Source organism: Schistocerca gregaria, chromosome 2 (genome assembly GCF_023897955.1).
Source record: "Schistocerca gregaria isolate iqSchGreg1 chromosome 2, iqSchGreg1.2, whole genome shotgun sequence".
NCBI classification, from domain to species: domain Eukaryota; kingdom Metazoa; phylum Arthropoda; class Insecta; order Orthoptera; family Acrididae; genus Schistocerca; species Schistocerca gregaria.
In genome coordinates, this window is record NC_064921.1 from 465840521 (window position 1) to 465858039 (window position 17519).

General features: G+C 41.3%; 1 protein-coding gene across 2 annotated transcripts in view; it reads right to left on the reverse strand.

The window, feature by feature from the left end:
* Positions 1–525: 525 nt before the first annotated feature.
* Positions 526–17519, reverse strand: part of LOC126325997 (insulin-like growth factor-binding protein complex acid labile subunit) — a 237027-nt gene continuing 220033 nt past the window's right edge. The window contains exon 9 of one of the 2 annotated variants that reach the window (XM_049995471.1): positions 526–1303. In XM_049995471.1, the coding sequence (XP_049851428.1) occupies positions 1086–1303 (218 nt within the window). In that variant the 3' untranslated portion in view covers positions 526–1085. The remainder of the gene's footprint in view (positions 1304–17519) is intronic. The other variant, XM_049995470.1, reaches the window with a different exon arrangement.

Sequence of the window (17519 nt, forward strand, 5' to 3'; positions counted from 1 at the left end):
TTTGGTATGGGTTCTATACACTTGAGCAATATTCAAGGATGATATGTATGATGATTGGTAAGCAATCTCCTTTGTAGACTGATTGCATTTCCCCTGTATTCTAACAGTAAACTGAAGTATGTCACGATGACTGAGCCTATGTGACTGCTAGTATTTGTATTTGTTCATTAGTTATTTCACTGCTGTCTACAAATCTAAGGATGGTTCATGTTGAAATGAAAAAAAATTAATGTAATCAAGATGATGATAAATCTTTTCGAATACCAGTGAGTGTGGGACATTACACCAATTTTAACATCAATTTCTGTGTAAACTTTATCTTCTACATTTTATCTGGCATGTTCCATAACCACAAAGATCTCCTCTCTTTGAGGCTATGAAACAAACAACATATGCAATTTAACAGAGGATTGGTGACTAACTTAATGTATGTTCAATTCCAAATTCTTTCAACTATATACTACCAAAAACTGAGAAACAGGGTCCTTTATTTTTATATGTGTATGAAACAACAAATACTCATAGTTACCGATAGACAGCTTTATTACAACAATTTTGATCAAGTACAAAGACATTTCATTGTTTTTCCTTTCAATGGATAACAAACTCAGTAAACACAAAATTGTTTTTGCCTCTATTTATAATTATGACAGTAAAGGCAGTAATTATGCCAGTGATGATGTATTGACTTACTTCGACCTGCTGAACTGTCCTCTCTGATCTCTTTCCATTTCCTATGTTACAAGTTACTTTTGTATTCCTGTTCCAATGTTTCAGTCACTTGCTTTAAGTTATGTAGCTGTCTCATTTTTGTTTTCCTGTTACCCATTCTGTTTCTGTCATCAGGTCTACCAGCAAACCTCAATGGTCCATTCTCTTTCTCTGATAAACCTTTTGGTTTTGAAATATACCAAGATTATTTGGACTTCTTTTCCAAGGTTGATCTGCCCATTACGTCTTACATTAAATTATAATTACCATCACTTCATATGCTTTGCAGTTTGTACCCTGATCAGATTCTTTCAAAACAGGTTCATCTTACAAGTCTTCAAGTTTCTTCTAGCCATACTTCCTCACTGTCTGTTTCATGAGACAGTGATAAAATTTCCATTTCCATTAAATGAAGACAACTTCTCAATTGAACTCATGTTAGTACTCGAAACTAAAGGCCAGTAGAGATTATAGTTTGTATCATCGGCAAATTCTGGTGAGCTATTTGAGATTGGCCCATGCAATTCTTCATGGGTGTAGTAATGGGCCACATAATAACGTCGATAAAGTACAGCAGCGATGACCATTAGTGCTACAAAAAAAAAAACAAATGTTCTGTTATGTACTCTTTAAGTATTTCTCAACAGAGTTGACAAAAATGTAAAATGATAAGAGAGTACAGATTCATTTTTCGTAGCATTTACAATTTAGTTTAGAATGTAATGTTTTTCTGTGAGTTCTTATTATAAGTGAAAATGATTTACGATATCTTTAAAATATTTTCACATCTTCCCTCATGAAGATAAAGCAAATACATGCAAAAATGTGCAACCTACTGACGAGAAAGATAGTTTACATTTATCTTTTACAAAATACAGCTCCTTTCCACCATTTTCATGAAAGCTAAATAAAAAAATGTATATTAACAAGAGAAAGGAAATAAAATGTTTGTTAGAGATAAAAACAACAAGTAATTTAATTTTCATTAACCCATAGATGTTTCAGCACTTGATGTGTGAGCTTCATTTATCTTTCTTATTATTCTTACTTAATAGTTTTTGTGAAATCATAGCATCTTTTCAATGTTCATATGACTTTGGTTTAAGGGTGTTTCTCCAGTGATTCTCTTCCCAGCCCAAGTATTGATATCAAAGACAGGTCAGAGACACTTGACGTTCATATTGCTGCAACAGTTTGCTGCAACAAAGGGCACAGCCACTTCCGGAAGCATGTCATGTGGATGCATCCACAGATATGAGACTGCCTATAAATGCAATGGTTCATATTTGCCAGTTAGTCTCTAATCAGCCTTTAAACCCTTTAGTTATGCACTACTGAACTGTAGAGTTCTGACCTTGACTGTATTACATTTGTGATACGGGTTGCTCACTCGACCATTGTATATGCTTACAACAGCTTTTCTATACTCTGCTCTTGTGTTTGGTTAACCATTCATTTTGTAAACTCCATCATCATTGACCTTAGGAACTGCAAGTTTATTCCACAATCAGTGTGAAGATCATAAAATGTATCCCACCCACGCAGAGCAGGTTAGAAAAGTGGCAAACAGGACTTTCTCACCATGCAATTATTCCAGTGAAGCAAAGACCCTGAGTTTCTACAGTTGTAGCAGCAACAGTTGTAGTTGCAAGAGCAAGAAAAACATGGAGAATCCCACCAGCAACAGCAGAAATTGCTGTTACAACTGCTAAAAAACCAATAGCAGTTGTGAAATGCAATTTACTCATCTCTTCCTCCACCTTTCAGTTGCTTCAACTAAGCACGCAGCAGTTGGGAGGTCTATTTACATTATTTTGTTCTTCACTGAAGGGTAATTTAATAACTGACACTGAACATCAGTGTGCACTCTTGCTGTCTTCTAATAATAAACTGTAGGAAGGGCTACGGAAACTAAGCACACACTAGAACCCCTGTAGTTTGAGATTTTCTTATGCTTGTGTTTTGCTGACTGATTATTACTGCCAACAGACCCCCGTCATTGCAGCTAGGCTCAAGTTTAATCAATGCATTGAGCAATGTAAGCAATCCTACTCAACATGGGCTGCTTACTTGGAAGTGATACAAGGGTGATTTTTCCTGTAAATAATGTGGTGCATTGTATGTAGAATTGTTAATCCATGATGTTATTATACATCTTGCAACTGACAGACATTACTGTGAAGGCTTTAGAATCATCTGATCCAATCCTGACCAATATTCTAACAATTGCCAAAACCCACCAATTACAGTGTCCACGAGTTATATTCCAAGATTCTTCTAGTGTCAACTTTCTTGGTGTTAGTAGTGGCTATTGTGTTCTATGATCAACTGGTGACATCCAGTCAATGTCATTATCTGACTTACTCAGCAGCTGTTTGCCCAGTACTCCAGAGACAGGGGATTCAGTTGTTAGTGCAGTAGGTAGTGATCCACTGCTCTTGTCATTGATAGGCACCCAAAACAGAAGCTCGTTGTTTGCTCCCAGATTTTCCCAAAGCGAGCAGAGGCTCACGCACCAGTTTCCTCCCCATCATTGTTGAAGGGTCCCTGAAAAGTTCATTCCATCAAATTAAGTTCAGATTGGAGACCATGACATCAATGGCATCAGTGCCCTTTCTGTGACATCATCTGTTTTGCATGCCACAAATCAAGATACCTTGCATATTTCTGCAGCTTTTGGCATGCAACAAGTACAGTAATGGCTGTCAGTGCACTGCACCCTATCTTTACGATGATCATAGTAGCAGTAGAGGGATGCATAAGATCATATTGCAGCTGGAAATTAATAGAGCAACAGCAAAGCTCCAGCTGGACACAGGCATGACTGTCCCTGATTGATGCAGACATGTACCAGCACACTGACTTCACACATCTGTGGCACTCTCAATGCTGAGTGTGATGCACAATGGCCGGTTAATCCCATTGTGGGAGCAGATTGTGGCTGAAGATAAGTACAAAAAATGTAGCTTGGCAACTAACCAGCTGGTAGTCAACTCTTCAATGGCAATTAACATTTTTGGGTTAGATGCTTCTGTGCTTTTTGGTTTCCAGAATCAAGTCATAGTGATTCTCATTTCAGTGGGATACCATTCACAGCACTTGATACATTATGTGCATAATACAAGCAACTGTGTGAACCTACAATATGTTGTGCAACAGGTTTCCAAGCCTACATACTCCTTTGAAGCAATCAGCAGTGCTTAAGCTTTACAGAACACGTCCAGTGCCTTTTGCTATGCGCTATCAAGTTAACGTGGAACAGGCTAGATTGAAAAATATGAGAGCCATATCCCCAGTGTCATCTAGCCAGTGGGCAATGCCAATGGTTGGAGATAAGAAGCCAAATGTCTCACTAGAATTTATGATCATTTTCAGTCTGTCATTAATGCTCAAGATTCTGCCTCTGTATCTGAGTGGTCAGAATAGATGGCTGCCATTTGAAGGACCCAAGTTTGATTCCCAGAGATATTTTCTGGATGGTACGGGGTGCTCTCAGCTTCACAATGACAATTGAGGGGCTTCCTGACCAAGCAATAGTTGTTTCACAGCCTGGAAAGTCTGCAAAATAACTGGGAGTGCTGTGTGCTGACTACATGATCCCCCCTACTACATCCGCATGATGCAGAAAGGTGGAGGATGACACAAAAGGGAGTCAACATCCCTCGGCTTCACTGGGTGGACAAGGAACTCATTTTATCAATGCTCAAACAAATGTTGATCTGTATCCAGTCCCTAAGTTGGAGACATTGTAGCCAAAATAGGCTGGGGGGGGGGGCATTATTTTCTAAAGGTAGATCTCACTGTCACTTGTTTCTGGTTACCTGTAGATAATCAGACAAGACAGTTTTTAGTGAGTGACACATAATTCAGCATCATTAGAACAGGTTGCCATTTTGGGTTGCATGCACTCTCATGGTATTTCAGAAATACCTTGAACAACTCATCCAAGGTATCCCCAACTGTAATTATTTAGATGACTGCTATCTATGGGAACACCCTGGAGAAGTACCTGCACGTCCTACAGAAGCTGTCCAAGCGGCATCTGGCCTATTGAGCTGTGTCAAGTATCTGGGACATATATTATGCAAAGAAGTGCTCACACCTACAGAGGATCATATGGATGCAGTCACTAATTTACCAGCTCCTGAGAACCACAATGAACTACAGTTGTTCCTTGTCAAAGTAAATTATTGCGCAAAATTTATTTTCACTGCGGCCCAGATTTCATATCTGATTAATCAATTGTGTAACAAAAGTGTATGGTCTGAGGCATGCCAAATAACTTTCTCCCCACTTAAAAATGCCTTAAGGATGGTCCCTTGCTTACAAATGTTCCATACTGGCAAATGTTTAATATTTGTCAGTGTTGCATCAGTTGTGGGTCTGGTGCTGCGCTATCACACAAATACACCAACAGTACTGAACAGCCCATTGTATTTACATCTAAAACATTAAATGGAACACAGAGAAAATATTTGCACATTGAGAAAGAGGTGTCAGTTAATACATAGGGAGTCATGAAATTTAAAGTGAATCTGTATGGTATTAAGGTTTACCTAATCTCCAATCACAAGCCCCCAATTCCACTGGTCAGATCCCATTTGAAACGTATCAATAAGATAGTGCACCAGCTACAATGCCGAGTGGTGTTCCTAAGAAATTATACCTATGACATCCATTATTGGTCCACCATGCAGCACTCAACCACTGATTCATTTTCCCACCTGCTGTGTGGCTCAGATGCAGAGTCTGGCAGGTACAAAATAAGGAGTTTCACCATAAACATAAATCAACAATACACTTATGATGAAATTCTTATTATGGCACATGAGGTAGGGGGAAAAAAAAAAAAAAAAGTGGGGGGGGGGGGATACCCCGCTACTCTGCAGGGTGTTATCTGATGTATGGTGGGGTTGGCCTGAGCAACTGCCAATTAGGAATGGTGCACCTATTTTTCATGACAGCAGAGGTTTAATGTCAATAAGCGCGTCATTTCCTGGGCTATGTAAGTTTCAGGTGGTTTCAGGTGGTAGTTCCCCCCATGCTCCGCCCCTGCATACTGAAGTTCCTATACCCTGCACATTGGAGAACGGCAGAATGAAGGCAATAGCTTGGCATCATGTCTATTGGCTTGGCACTGACTCCACCACAGAACACGCCATCCAGAAATGCCAAGCCTCCTCCCAAAATCACCCAGCCCCTGCACATCATTTCAACCTTGGTCATGCCCTGACCACCCTCAGCAAAGAGTGCATGTCAATTTTGCTGGACCATTCCAGGAAGCAATGTAGATGCTACTTGTTGATGCCCTTTCTAACTTACCACATGTAGCACAGATGGTTACCACTACTGCAACAAATACTATCTGTGCCCTGTCCATAATATTTGCAAAAGAGGGTGCACCTTCGCCCTTAATAATGACAAATGCCCTCGGCTCATGGTATATGAAAAACTGGACTTCTGTAAAACAATGACATTGAGCAACTGATGACTGCCCCTTCCAACCTGTGTCCAATTTGGAAGCTACAAGAATAGTCAGGAGCTCCACACAAAGATGCACAAGATGATGATGACAGCCAGTCCAGGGAAGCACTCACCAGCTTCCTTGGCACATTCTGGTCCACATCCATAAATTGATGTAGTCTGGCCATAGTTTTACATGGACTCAGACCCACACCTTCAACATGCTGTGTCAAACTCAGCAAGCCCACTACCTATGGTCCCACATTTGAACTCACTTTTGGCTCGGACCCCTGGTGAACTCGAGGCATTTTTGTTGGCAACAGGTGGTAACAAACATTTGAGGTTGTTGGGAACTGGGAGCACTTACTCATGCATCAAAATCAGCTCTGGCTGCATTTAGGCATACCATACCCTCACCCCTTCCACACAGCTGCCTGCTGGGCATGACCTACATAATAATGCCAGGGGCAAGCTGTACCACAGCCTGCCATCTGCTGCTACAGCTTCCACTAATACATTAGTCATCAATAGGGAATAGATAATGACCAAAAATGGGAACAGACTGAAGTGGCCCCACTTCCAGATCCCACTGGTTTCACAGGCAGCCCTGCCTTTGACAGGTTAGGTGATGTTTGTGAATGGACTGGAGTAGGTGGTAGTGGGAGGATGTTTGGGACAGGTCTTGCATCTTGGTCTATTACAGGAGTATGGGCCATCAGGCCATTTTCATAAAACTAAATCAGTCATTTTAAGGAATTAATTTTCCCCAGAACACATGTACCACTGAATGATTGTTTACATGGAGGACCATGAAATGGAAGGGGCAGAGTAATTTATATGTTTTCCACATGCTTCATGTAGAAAATGCTCAAAATGGTGAATTTCTTTAGCAGTTCCTCACCGTTACATTTGAATGTAAGGTCAAGCCTCATAGTAGCATAGACATACCCAGTTTTCCCTGGTTCTAAGAATTTGCAGCCAAGTAGGTGTCCCAACCAGAGAGGCAAAGAGGCCCCCTGTGGCGAGGCTGCACCAATGGTTTGTTCCCTCCACCTGTTACGCTGGCTGTTGGGATCTACTTGTGAACTGCAGACACATACTGCAGTGTGACACCTGAGTTTACAAATGGGTCCAATAGCCACATTCCACCCCTTCAGTTGCTGATCTCGGTTGCCCTCATTTCACAGACAGTGTTGTGGAAAGCACTGTCATTTTGTTACTGAAGTGTTATCTCTCATCCCTTTGTAAATTAGTATGATTCACCTTCAGAAGCTTGCAGAAATCATGTTGTTGCTAGTGAACAATTATGCTGTTTGTACAGCAAGCACCCAGTACTGTGATCTCACAAACTGTAATGATGTAAGTTTTGTTATCTAACCCCAGTGCCTGTCTTCATTACACAGATCTCACATCTAGCATCTCATCATTCTCTCATTCAACCATTCCTCACTCTTTAGGGAATGGACATAATCTCATTTAACTTCAATGTGTTTTGATGTACTTTCCTTTTTTAATTCTTTCCCCTACAGGAAGATGGCTTCAAGCCAAGTCACTCAGATTTGTGAGTGCATGTATAAAATTTGTCACTTTCACGTCTGTTACTGCAATATCTACGCTTACTTTAATAAATTTATTGTCTATCACCTCCCTCCACAACTCCCTCCCACCTCCACACAGAATCCTGAACCTAAACACACCCACAACACAGTCATGAACCTTTCCCCCAGAAGCCTTAGCCCCACAGAAATATCAGTTCTTTAAAAAGCCCTCACCTTTTGTCCTTCTTCCAAATTTAATCATGCAGGACTTGTTAAAGACCTTCTCTCCTCCTCCTGGTCCCTACAATGGAAAAACATTTTTGGCACCAACTTTACCAATCAGACTGAACCAGAGACAAATACTGAACCTTGCCTAACTCAGTTCACTCCTCCATAGAACTGTGAACCACACCCACTGCCTCCAAACCATACCCTGTTAAATTTCCAGAATTTCTTAACCTCACACCATGCCTCACCATCATTCCCCAAATCCCACAACATACAGACTAACATTATATCCACAGAAAGAACCACAGTCCACCATCTAAAAACTGATTGCGACTTCACCATCCGACCCGCGGACAAATGCTCCATCACTGTTGTTGTGAACCACAAGGATTACCTGGTGGGAGGACTCTGCCAGCTGTGAGATACTTCAACCTACAAACCCTGCAACACTGACACCATCCCAGTAATCCAGCAGGATCTCCAATCACTACTTAAATCCTTAGGCCCATCCCAGAACCCCTCCCCTGGAGTCACCCCTACCAATCCCCACACTCCTACCTTCTACATGCTTCCTAAAGTCCGTAAACCTAACCACTCAGGACGCCACATTGTGACTGGTTACTGTGCTCCCACTGAGAGAATCTCTACTCTGGTAGACCAACACCTTCACTCTATTACCCAGAATCTATCCTCCTATATAAAAGATACCAACCATTTCCTCCACTAGCTCTGTCTCTTTACCACACGGTGCCCTGCTTGTCACTGTACAATAACATTCCTAATGCATGTGGCCTTACTGCTATTGAACACTACCTTTCCCAATGCCCGATGGATACCAAACCAACAACCTACTTCGTGGTCGCCATGACCAACTATATCCTTAACCACAATTACTTCTCCTTTGAAGGTATTACCTACAAACAAATCCAGGATACAACTATGGGCACCTGCATGCAACCATTCTATGACAAACCTACTCATGGGCCATCTAGAGGAATCATTCCTAAAAACCCAGAATCCTAAACCCCTCACCTGGTTCAGATTCATTGATGACATCTTTGCTATCTGGATCGAAGGCGAGGGCTCCCTATCCACATTCCTCCAGAACCTCAAGAACTTCCCCATTTGCTTCATCTGGTCATACTCAACCCAACAAGCCACCTTCCTAGATGTTTACCTTCACCTCGAAGTTGGATACATCAGTATCTCCACCCATATCAAACCTACTAACCACCAGCAATACCTCCACTTCGTCAGTTTCTGCCCATTCCGTACCAAGAAGTTCCTTCTGAACAGTCTGTCCACCTATGGTCACCGCATCTGCAGTGTCTGTGATGAGTAGTCACTCTCGAAATATACTGAGGGTCTCACTGAAGCCTTCACTGTCCGTAATTATCCTCCCATGGCTTATCTTTCCAGTCTCCAACCACCTCCCAAAGTCTCACTGTCCGGCCACAGAGGAGTATTCCCCTCGTAACTCACTACCACCCAGGACTGGACAACTGAATTACATTCTCCACCAGGGTTTTGATTACCTTTCGTCTCTGAAATGAGAAATGTCTTGCCCACTATCCTTACCATCCCTCTCACAGTGGCATTCTGCTGTCCACTGAACCTACACAACAAACCCATCCATGCTTACACAACTCCTGCTCCCAATCCCTCACCACATGACTCATACCCCTGTAATAGACCTAGATACAAGACCTGTCCTTTACATACACCCACCATCACCTACTCCAGTCCGGTCACAAACATCACCTATCCAATCAAAGGCAAGGCTACCTGTGAAACCAGTCATGTGGTCTACAAGCTAAGCTGCAGGCAATGTGCTCTATTCTATATAGGCACGACAACCAACAAGCTGCCTGTTCACATGAATGGCCGCCAATAAAATGTGGCCAAGAAACAAGTGGACCACCCTGTTGCTGAACACACTGCCAAACATGATATCCTTCATTTCAATGACTGCCTCACAGCTTGTGCCATATGGATCCTTCCCACCAACACCAGCTTTTTTGAATTGCGCAGGTAGGAACTTTCCCTGCAATACATCCTAAGTTCCCGTAACCCTCCTGGCCTCAACCTTTGTTAGTCGCTGTCCTCACCCATCCATCCCATTCCCTGCTCCCATTCTAGCACTACACTCATTCCACCACCACACCCAATATTTTTATTTATTTCTCTCTATTTCTCTCCATTTTCACAACTTCCCCCCCCCCTTCCCCACCTCTCCCCTGCCCACCGTCTAACCTGCAACACTTCACTGTCCACCATCCCCACCATACTATCCCTCCCCCTCCCTGCTCCACCCTCCTCCTTACCCCCCAGACATATTTAAAGGCCAAATAATATGTCTGCTCCCATTCTAGCACTACACTCATTCCACCACCACACCCAATATTTTTATTTATTTCTCTCTATTTCTCTCCATTTTCACAACTCCCCCCCCCCTTCCCCACCTCTCCCCTGCCCACCGCCTAACCTGCAACACTTCACTGTCCACCATCCCCACCATACTATCCCTCCCCCTCCCTGCTCCACTCTCCTCCTTACCCCCCAGACATATTTAAAGGCCAAATAATATGTCTGCTAGTGTCTGTATATGTATGAATGGATATGTGTGTGTATGTGTGTGTGTGTGTGTGCGCGCACGAGTATATACCTATCCTTTTTTTGCCCCTAAGGTAAGTGTGTGTGTGTGTGTGTGTGTGTGTGTGTGTGTGTGTGTGTGTGCGTGCGAGTATATACCTATCCTTTTTTTACCCCTAAGGTAAGTCTTTCCGCTCCCGGGATTGGAATGACTCCTTACCCTCTCCCTTAAAACCCACATCCTTTCATCTTTCCCTCTCCTTCCCTATTTCCTGAAGAAGCAACCTTCGGTTGCAAAGGCTAGAACTTTTGTGTGTGTGTTTGTGTGTTATTTTATTGTGCCTGTCTACCAGCGCTTTCCCGCTTGGTAAGTCTTGGAATCTTTGTTTTTAATATAATTAGCTAAATGATGTGACACACACTACACAATTGAGAAACAAAACATTATGTGTCTGTTATTTATCCTGTGCTGAAAATTTATGTCCACAATACTCATTTGAAAAATAAGGTAATCATTGTGTTATATATTCCTGTACATCGCATAACATTATTAGTTATTTTGTACTGGTGCTGAAATATTTTACACAGCTTGTCATCTGCAAAGAACAAAACATTATTCTATTTTTCTGTTTTTATTTCATTTCAGATTGAAAACTGCTGTATCACATTGAATTTTTCAATCTGATATGAAAGAATGATGGAAAATTAGCTCTTCATTTAAGAGTAGCACTTGCATCCTATGCCCTTGATTATTGGCTGGCTGTAAACCAATCTCTGTCTTCCCTACAATTTTATCCTCTACAGTTCTCTCTAGTACCAAGGAGGCCATTCGTGGATATCTTAACACATATTCTATCACACTGTCCCTTCTTCCTGTCAGTGTTTTCCATAAGTTGCTTTCTTCACTGATTCTATGAAGAATCTCCTCGTTGTTTATCTTATCAGTCCACCAAATTCTTCTACAGCACCACATCTAAAATGCTTAATTCACTTCTGGTTTTCTCACTGTCCATGATCCACTACCATATAACACTGTGCTCCAAATGCACATTCTCAGAAATTTCTTCCTCAAATTAGGACTCAATTTCGATACAAACAGTTCTCTTGACTAGGAATTCCCTCTTTGGCTGTGACAGTCTGCTTTTTATATCATCCTTGCTTTGTCCATCATGGATTATTTTGCTGCCAAGGTAGCAGAATGCCTTAACTTTGTCTACTTCATGACCAACAATTTTGATCTTAAGCTTCTCACTATTCTCGTCACTCCTATTTCTCATTACTTTTTTTCTTTTTATGGTTAACTCTCATTTCATGTTCTGTTCTTGTTCTATTTATAAGATCTTGTAATTCTTTACTTTCATTGAGGATAGCAATATCATCAGTGAATCTTATGACTGACAGCCTTTCACCTTGAATTTTAATACTATTCTTGAACCTTCCTTTTATTTCTGTTGTTGCATCTTCAGTTTACAGACGTAATCCAAGATAGGCTGTCGAGACATCTTTGCGGGTACCGGGCATGGTTGGGCCACCCTCTCCCCAAGGGGAGTGGCAGGTTCAGCGGCGTTCGCGGCGCACGAGGCGGAGGGTAAATGTGGAGGTTGTCCGTGTGGTGTCACCCACTCTGCTTGTGAGTGGACATGTGGCTGCTCCTTCAGCAAGGTCCGAGCAGGCACACGGGGGGAGGGGTTTATTAGCTATTGGGAGCTCCAACGTTAGACGGGTGATGGAGCTCCTTAAGGAAATACCGGAAAGGTCGGGGAAGAATGCCAGTGTTCACTCTGTCTGCTTGCGGGGGGTTTCATCCGAGATGTGGAGGAGGCCCTACCGGCGGTGATAGAGAGTACTGGGTGCATCCGACTGCAAATTGTTGCTCATGTTGGCACCAATGACTCCTGCCGTCTGGGATCAGAGGTCATCGTCAGTTCGTACAGGCAGTTGGCGGAATTGGTGAAGGCAGAAAGCCTCATTCGTGGGGTGGAATCAGAGCTAACTATTTGTAATATCGTTCCCAGAACCGATCGCGGTTCTCTGGTTTGGAGGTTTTTTAGGTTAGAGAATTCTCACCCTAGGCCCAACAAGACGCCTCCTGAGACGCAGCAAGGTAGGAGCAGGCAAAATGCAAAAGGGAATAACAATATTAATGTGTTAATAGTAAACTGCAGGAGCATCTATAGAAAGGTCCCAGAACTGCTCTCATTAATAAACGGTCACAACACCCATATAGTACTAGGGACAGAAAGTTGGCTGAAACCAGACGTAAACAGTAATGAAATCCTAAACTCAGATTGGAATGTATACCGCAGAGACAGGCTGGACAGTGAAGGGGGAGGCGTGTTTATAGTGATAAGAAGTGCTATAGTATCGAAGGAAATTGACGGAGATCCGAAATGTGAAATGATTTGGGTGAAGGTCATGGTTAAAGCAGGCTCAGACATGGTAATTGGATGTCTCTATAGGCCCCCGGTCTCAGCAGCTGTTGTGGCTGAGCACCTGAAGGATAATTTGGAAAATATTTCGAGTAGATTTCCCCACCATGTTATAGTTCTGGGTGGAGATTTTAATTTGCCGGATATAGACTGGGAGATTCAAACGTTCATAACGGGTGGCAGGGACAAAGATTCCAGTGAAATATTTTTAAGTGCTTTATCTGAAAACTACCTTGAGCAGTTAAACAGAGAACAGAGAACATATTAGACCTTCTGGTGACAAACAGACCCAAACTATTTGAAACAGTTAATGCAGAACAGGGAATCAGCGATCATAAAGCAGTTAGTGCATCGATGATTTCAGCCTTAAATAGAAATATAAAAAAAGGTAGGAAGATTTTTCTGTTTAGCAAAAGTTACAAAAAGCAGAATACAGAGTACCTGATGGCTCAACACAAAAGCTTTGTCTCAAGTACAGATAGTGTTGAGGATCAGTGGACAAAGTTCAAAACCATCGTACAATATGCGTTAGATGAGTATGTGCCGTGCAGGATCGTAAGAGATGGAAAAGAGCCACCGTGGTACAACAACCGAGTTAGAAAACTGCTGCGGAAGCAAAGGGAACTTCACAGCAAACATAAACATAGCCAAAGTCTTGGAGACAAACAAGAATTACGCGAAGTGAAATGTAGTGTGAGGAGGGCTATGCGACAGGCGTTCAATGAATTCAAAAGTAAAGTTCTATGTACTGACTTGGCAGAAAATCCTAAGAAATTTTGGTCTTATGTCAAAGTGGTAGGTGGATGAAATCAAAATGTCCAGACGCTCTGTGACCAAAATGGTACTGAAACAGAGGATGACAGACTAAAGGCCAAAATACTAAATGTCTTTTTCCAAAGCTGTTTTACAGAGGAAGACTGCACTGTAGTTCCTTCTCTAGACTGTTTGCACAGTTGACAAAATAGTAGATATCGAAATAGACGACAGAGAGATAGAGAAACAATTAAAATCGCTCAAAAGAGGAAAGGCCACTGGACCTGATGGGCTACCAGTTCGATTTTACACAGAGTACGTGAAGGAACTTGCCCCCCTTCTTGCAGCCGTGTACCGTAGGTCTCTAGAAGAGCATAGCATTCCAAAGGATTGGAAAAGGGCACAGGTCATCCCCGTTTTCAAGAAGGGACATCGAACAGATATGCAGAACTATAGACTTATATCTCTAACGTCGATCAATTGTAGAATTTTGGAACACGTATTATGTTTGAGCATCATGACTTTTCTGGAGACTAGAAATCTACTCTGTAGGAATCAGCATGGGTTTCGAAAAAGATGGTCATGTGACACCCAGCTCGCACTATTCGTCCACAAGACTCAGAGGGCCATAGACACGGGTTCACAGGTAGATGCCGTGTTTCTTGACTTCCGCAAGGCGTTCGAAACAGTTCCCCACAGTCATTTAATGAACAAAGTAAGAGCATATGGACTATCAGACCAATTGTGTGATTGGATTGAGGAGTTCCTAGATAACAGAACGCAGCATGTCATTCTCAATGGAGAGAAGTCTTCCGAAGTAAGAGTGATTTCAGGTGTGCAGCAGGGGAGTGTCATAGGACTGTTGCTATTTACAATATACATAAATGACCTGGTGGATGACATCGGAAGTTCACTGAGGCTTTTTGCAGATGATGCAGTGGTGTATCGAGAGGTTGTAACAACGGAAAATTGTACTGAAATGCAGGAGGATCTGCAGCGCATTGACGCGTGGTGCAGGGAATGGCAATTGAATCTCAATGTAGACAAGTGTAATGTGTTGTGAATACGTAGAAAGATAGATCCCTTATCATTTAGCTACAAAATAGCAGGTCAGCAACTGGAAGCAGTTAATTCCATAAATTATCTGGGAGTACGCATTAGGGGTGATTTAAAATGGAATGATCATATAAAGTTGATTGTCAGTAAAGCAGATGCTAGACTGAGATTCATTGGAAGAATCCTCAGGAAATGCAGTCCGAAAACAAAGGAAGTAGGTTAGAGTACTCTTGTTCGCCCACTGCTTGAATACTGCTCAGCAGCTTGGGATCCGTACCAGATAGGGTTGATAGATGAGATAGAGAAGATCCAACGGAGAGCAGCGCGCTTCATTACAGGATCATTTAGTAATTGTGAAAGCATTACGGAGATGATAGATAAACTCCAGTGGAAGACTCTGCAGGAGAGACGCTCAGTTGCTCGGTATGGGCTTTTGCTAAAGTTTCGAGAACATACCTTCACCGAAGAGTCAAGCAGTATATTGCTCCCTCCTATGTATATCTCACGAAGAGACCATGAGGATAAAATCAGAGAGATTAGAGCCCACACAGAAGCATACCGACAATCCTTCTTTCCATGAACAATACGAGACTGGAATAGAAGGGAGAACCGAAAGAGGTACTCAGAGTGCCCTCCGCCACACACCGTCAGGTGGCTTGCGGAGTATGGATGTAGATGTAGAACAGCAGGAACAAAAGAATGCTTCCCTGTCTTACAGCTATTTTAATCTGAGCACTTCATTCTTCGTCATTCAATCTTATCATTCCTTCTTGATTCTTGTACACCTTTTATATCACCCATCTTTCCCTGTAGCTCACAGAATTTCAAACATTTTGCACAATATCACAGTGTTGAAGGCATTCTCTAGATCTACAAAACCTGTGAGCATATATTGATTTTTCTTCAGTCTTGTTTCCATTATCAAGTGCAAAGTCAGAACTACCTCTCTGGTGCCTTTACCTTTCCATCTTCATCTAACAGATATCCAGTTTTCTTTCCCATTTTTCTGTATAATATTCTTGCCAGCAGCTTGGATGTATAAGATGTTAAGCTGATAGTGTGATAGTTTTTGCATGTATCTGCTCTTGCTGTCTTTGGAATTATGTGGATGATATTTCTTTGAGGGTCTTTTAGCACATCATCAGTCTCATAAATTCTACACACCAACTTGGATAGTCATTTGGTTGCCATTTTCCCCAATGATATTAGAAATTTCAATTAATTTTATCCACATCTTCTGCTTTTATTTGATATTAAGCCTACCAAAGGACTTTTCAATTCAGTTTCTTCTTCTATCAAATCATCAGGTAAGTCCTGCCCCTCTCTCTGACTCTACTAGCACAAAATAATTGATGGCATTATGTTAGGTAAATATAAAAGTGTAACTCCTACTTTCCAAAGAGTATTGTGGACTTAATTTTCAACACAAAAGAAATAACTGATATATAGTATTTCATGGTTCAAATGTAACATTTGTGCTGCAACCTCAAGCAGTATATTGTAAAGCAACAGGGTAATGGCTAAATTTCATATGTGAAGTATTCAGTACCGGATTTCATGTACACTTTATATTACCATGTTTAAATTTGACTTACATGATACTTTTGGGCAAATAAAATAAAAGCTACATTCAGAATTAATAGCAATTATTTCTTTCAGACATTGTTTCCCGCAGTATGTAAGTTTCCACAATATGTACTTCATCCTCTCATTTCTTTTTGAAATATGATGTACGTAGTTGTAAATTTGTGATATGTATACTAATGTAATGTAAACTGACATTGATTCATCACTAATTTTCTCAAAGCTTTAAGCAGAGTTAATATGAACCTCCACAGGAAGTTATCATATCACAAAAACCTTCCAGAAGATCAAACCCCCCCAAAAAAATTGAAGACAGCCCAAAAGGTGCTGCAGTACATCTAGGCAAAAGAAACATAAACTGACTATATTGAATTAGTTGGAAATTCTCTCCAATTTTTCTTTGCAAGCACGAAAGTAAGAATAGCTACAATACCGGTATCCAAAAGACAACTGTGAAATTAATAATGAAGTTGGTTTCTCCTTTATGTTATTTAATGCACATAGGTGAACTGTATTTTTTCACTTTGGTATTAGACACTATTTTAACTCTAACTTCACACCTCCTCAGTAATATGAACAAGATATACTATTGACGGAGTTGATGTTGTTAGTTCAAATAAAAAATCAACCTTGACCAAGAATGCAAAGAACCTGATCAGGTATCCATCCTCATAACAGAATCCAAGATCACAACAAAATATATGAATAGATGATTCACAACAAACAAAGTAATTATAAATCTTTCAGCGACAAATCTTATGCAATTATTGGTGGCAGATATAACCTAAAGACTGCTGGAACTACAACTAAGCATTTCAAATGAATGAATCTGCAAAGATAATTAACATACACATTTTCAGGGTATGGTGCCACATCATAGGGCAAATTAATAATCACTGAATAAAATTATGTTGAAGCCATGGTTGCAGCAGTACTGGTAGACTCAGAAGGCCATTGCAACCATGGCTGAAATTTCAGTTTCATTCAGTGATTGTGATTTTACAAGATGAAGTGACACAAACCCAGAAACTTTTATGTCAATGGACATACAGCTGCAGAAGCTTGCACATTTATGTGTAAGTGAACAGACATTTGAGATGGAGTGAGCATACACACCAGTTGCTCAAGAAATTAAGTTCACTACATTTCATTTATTTCTATACTG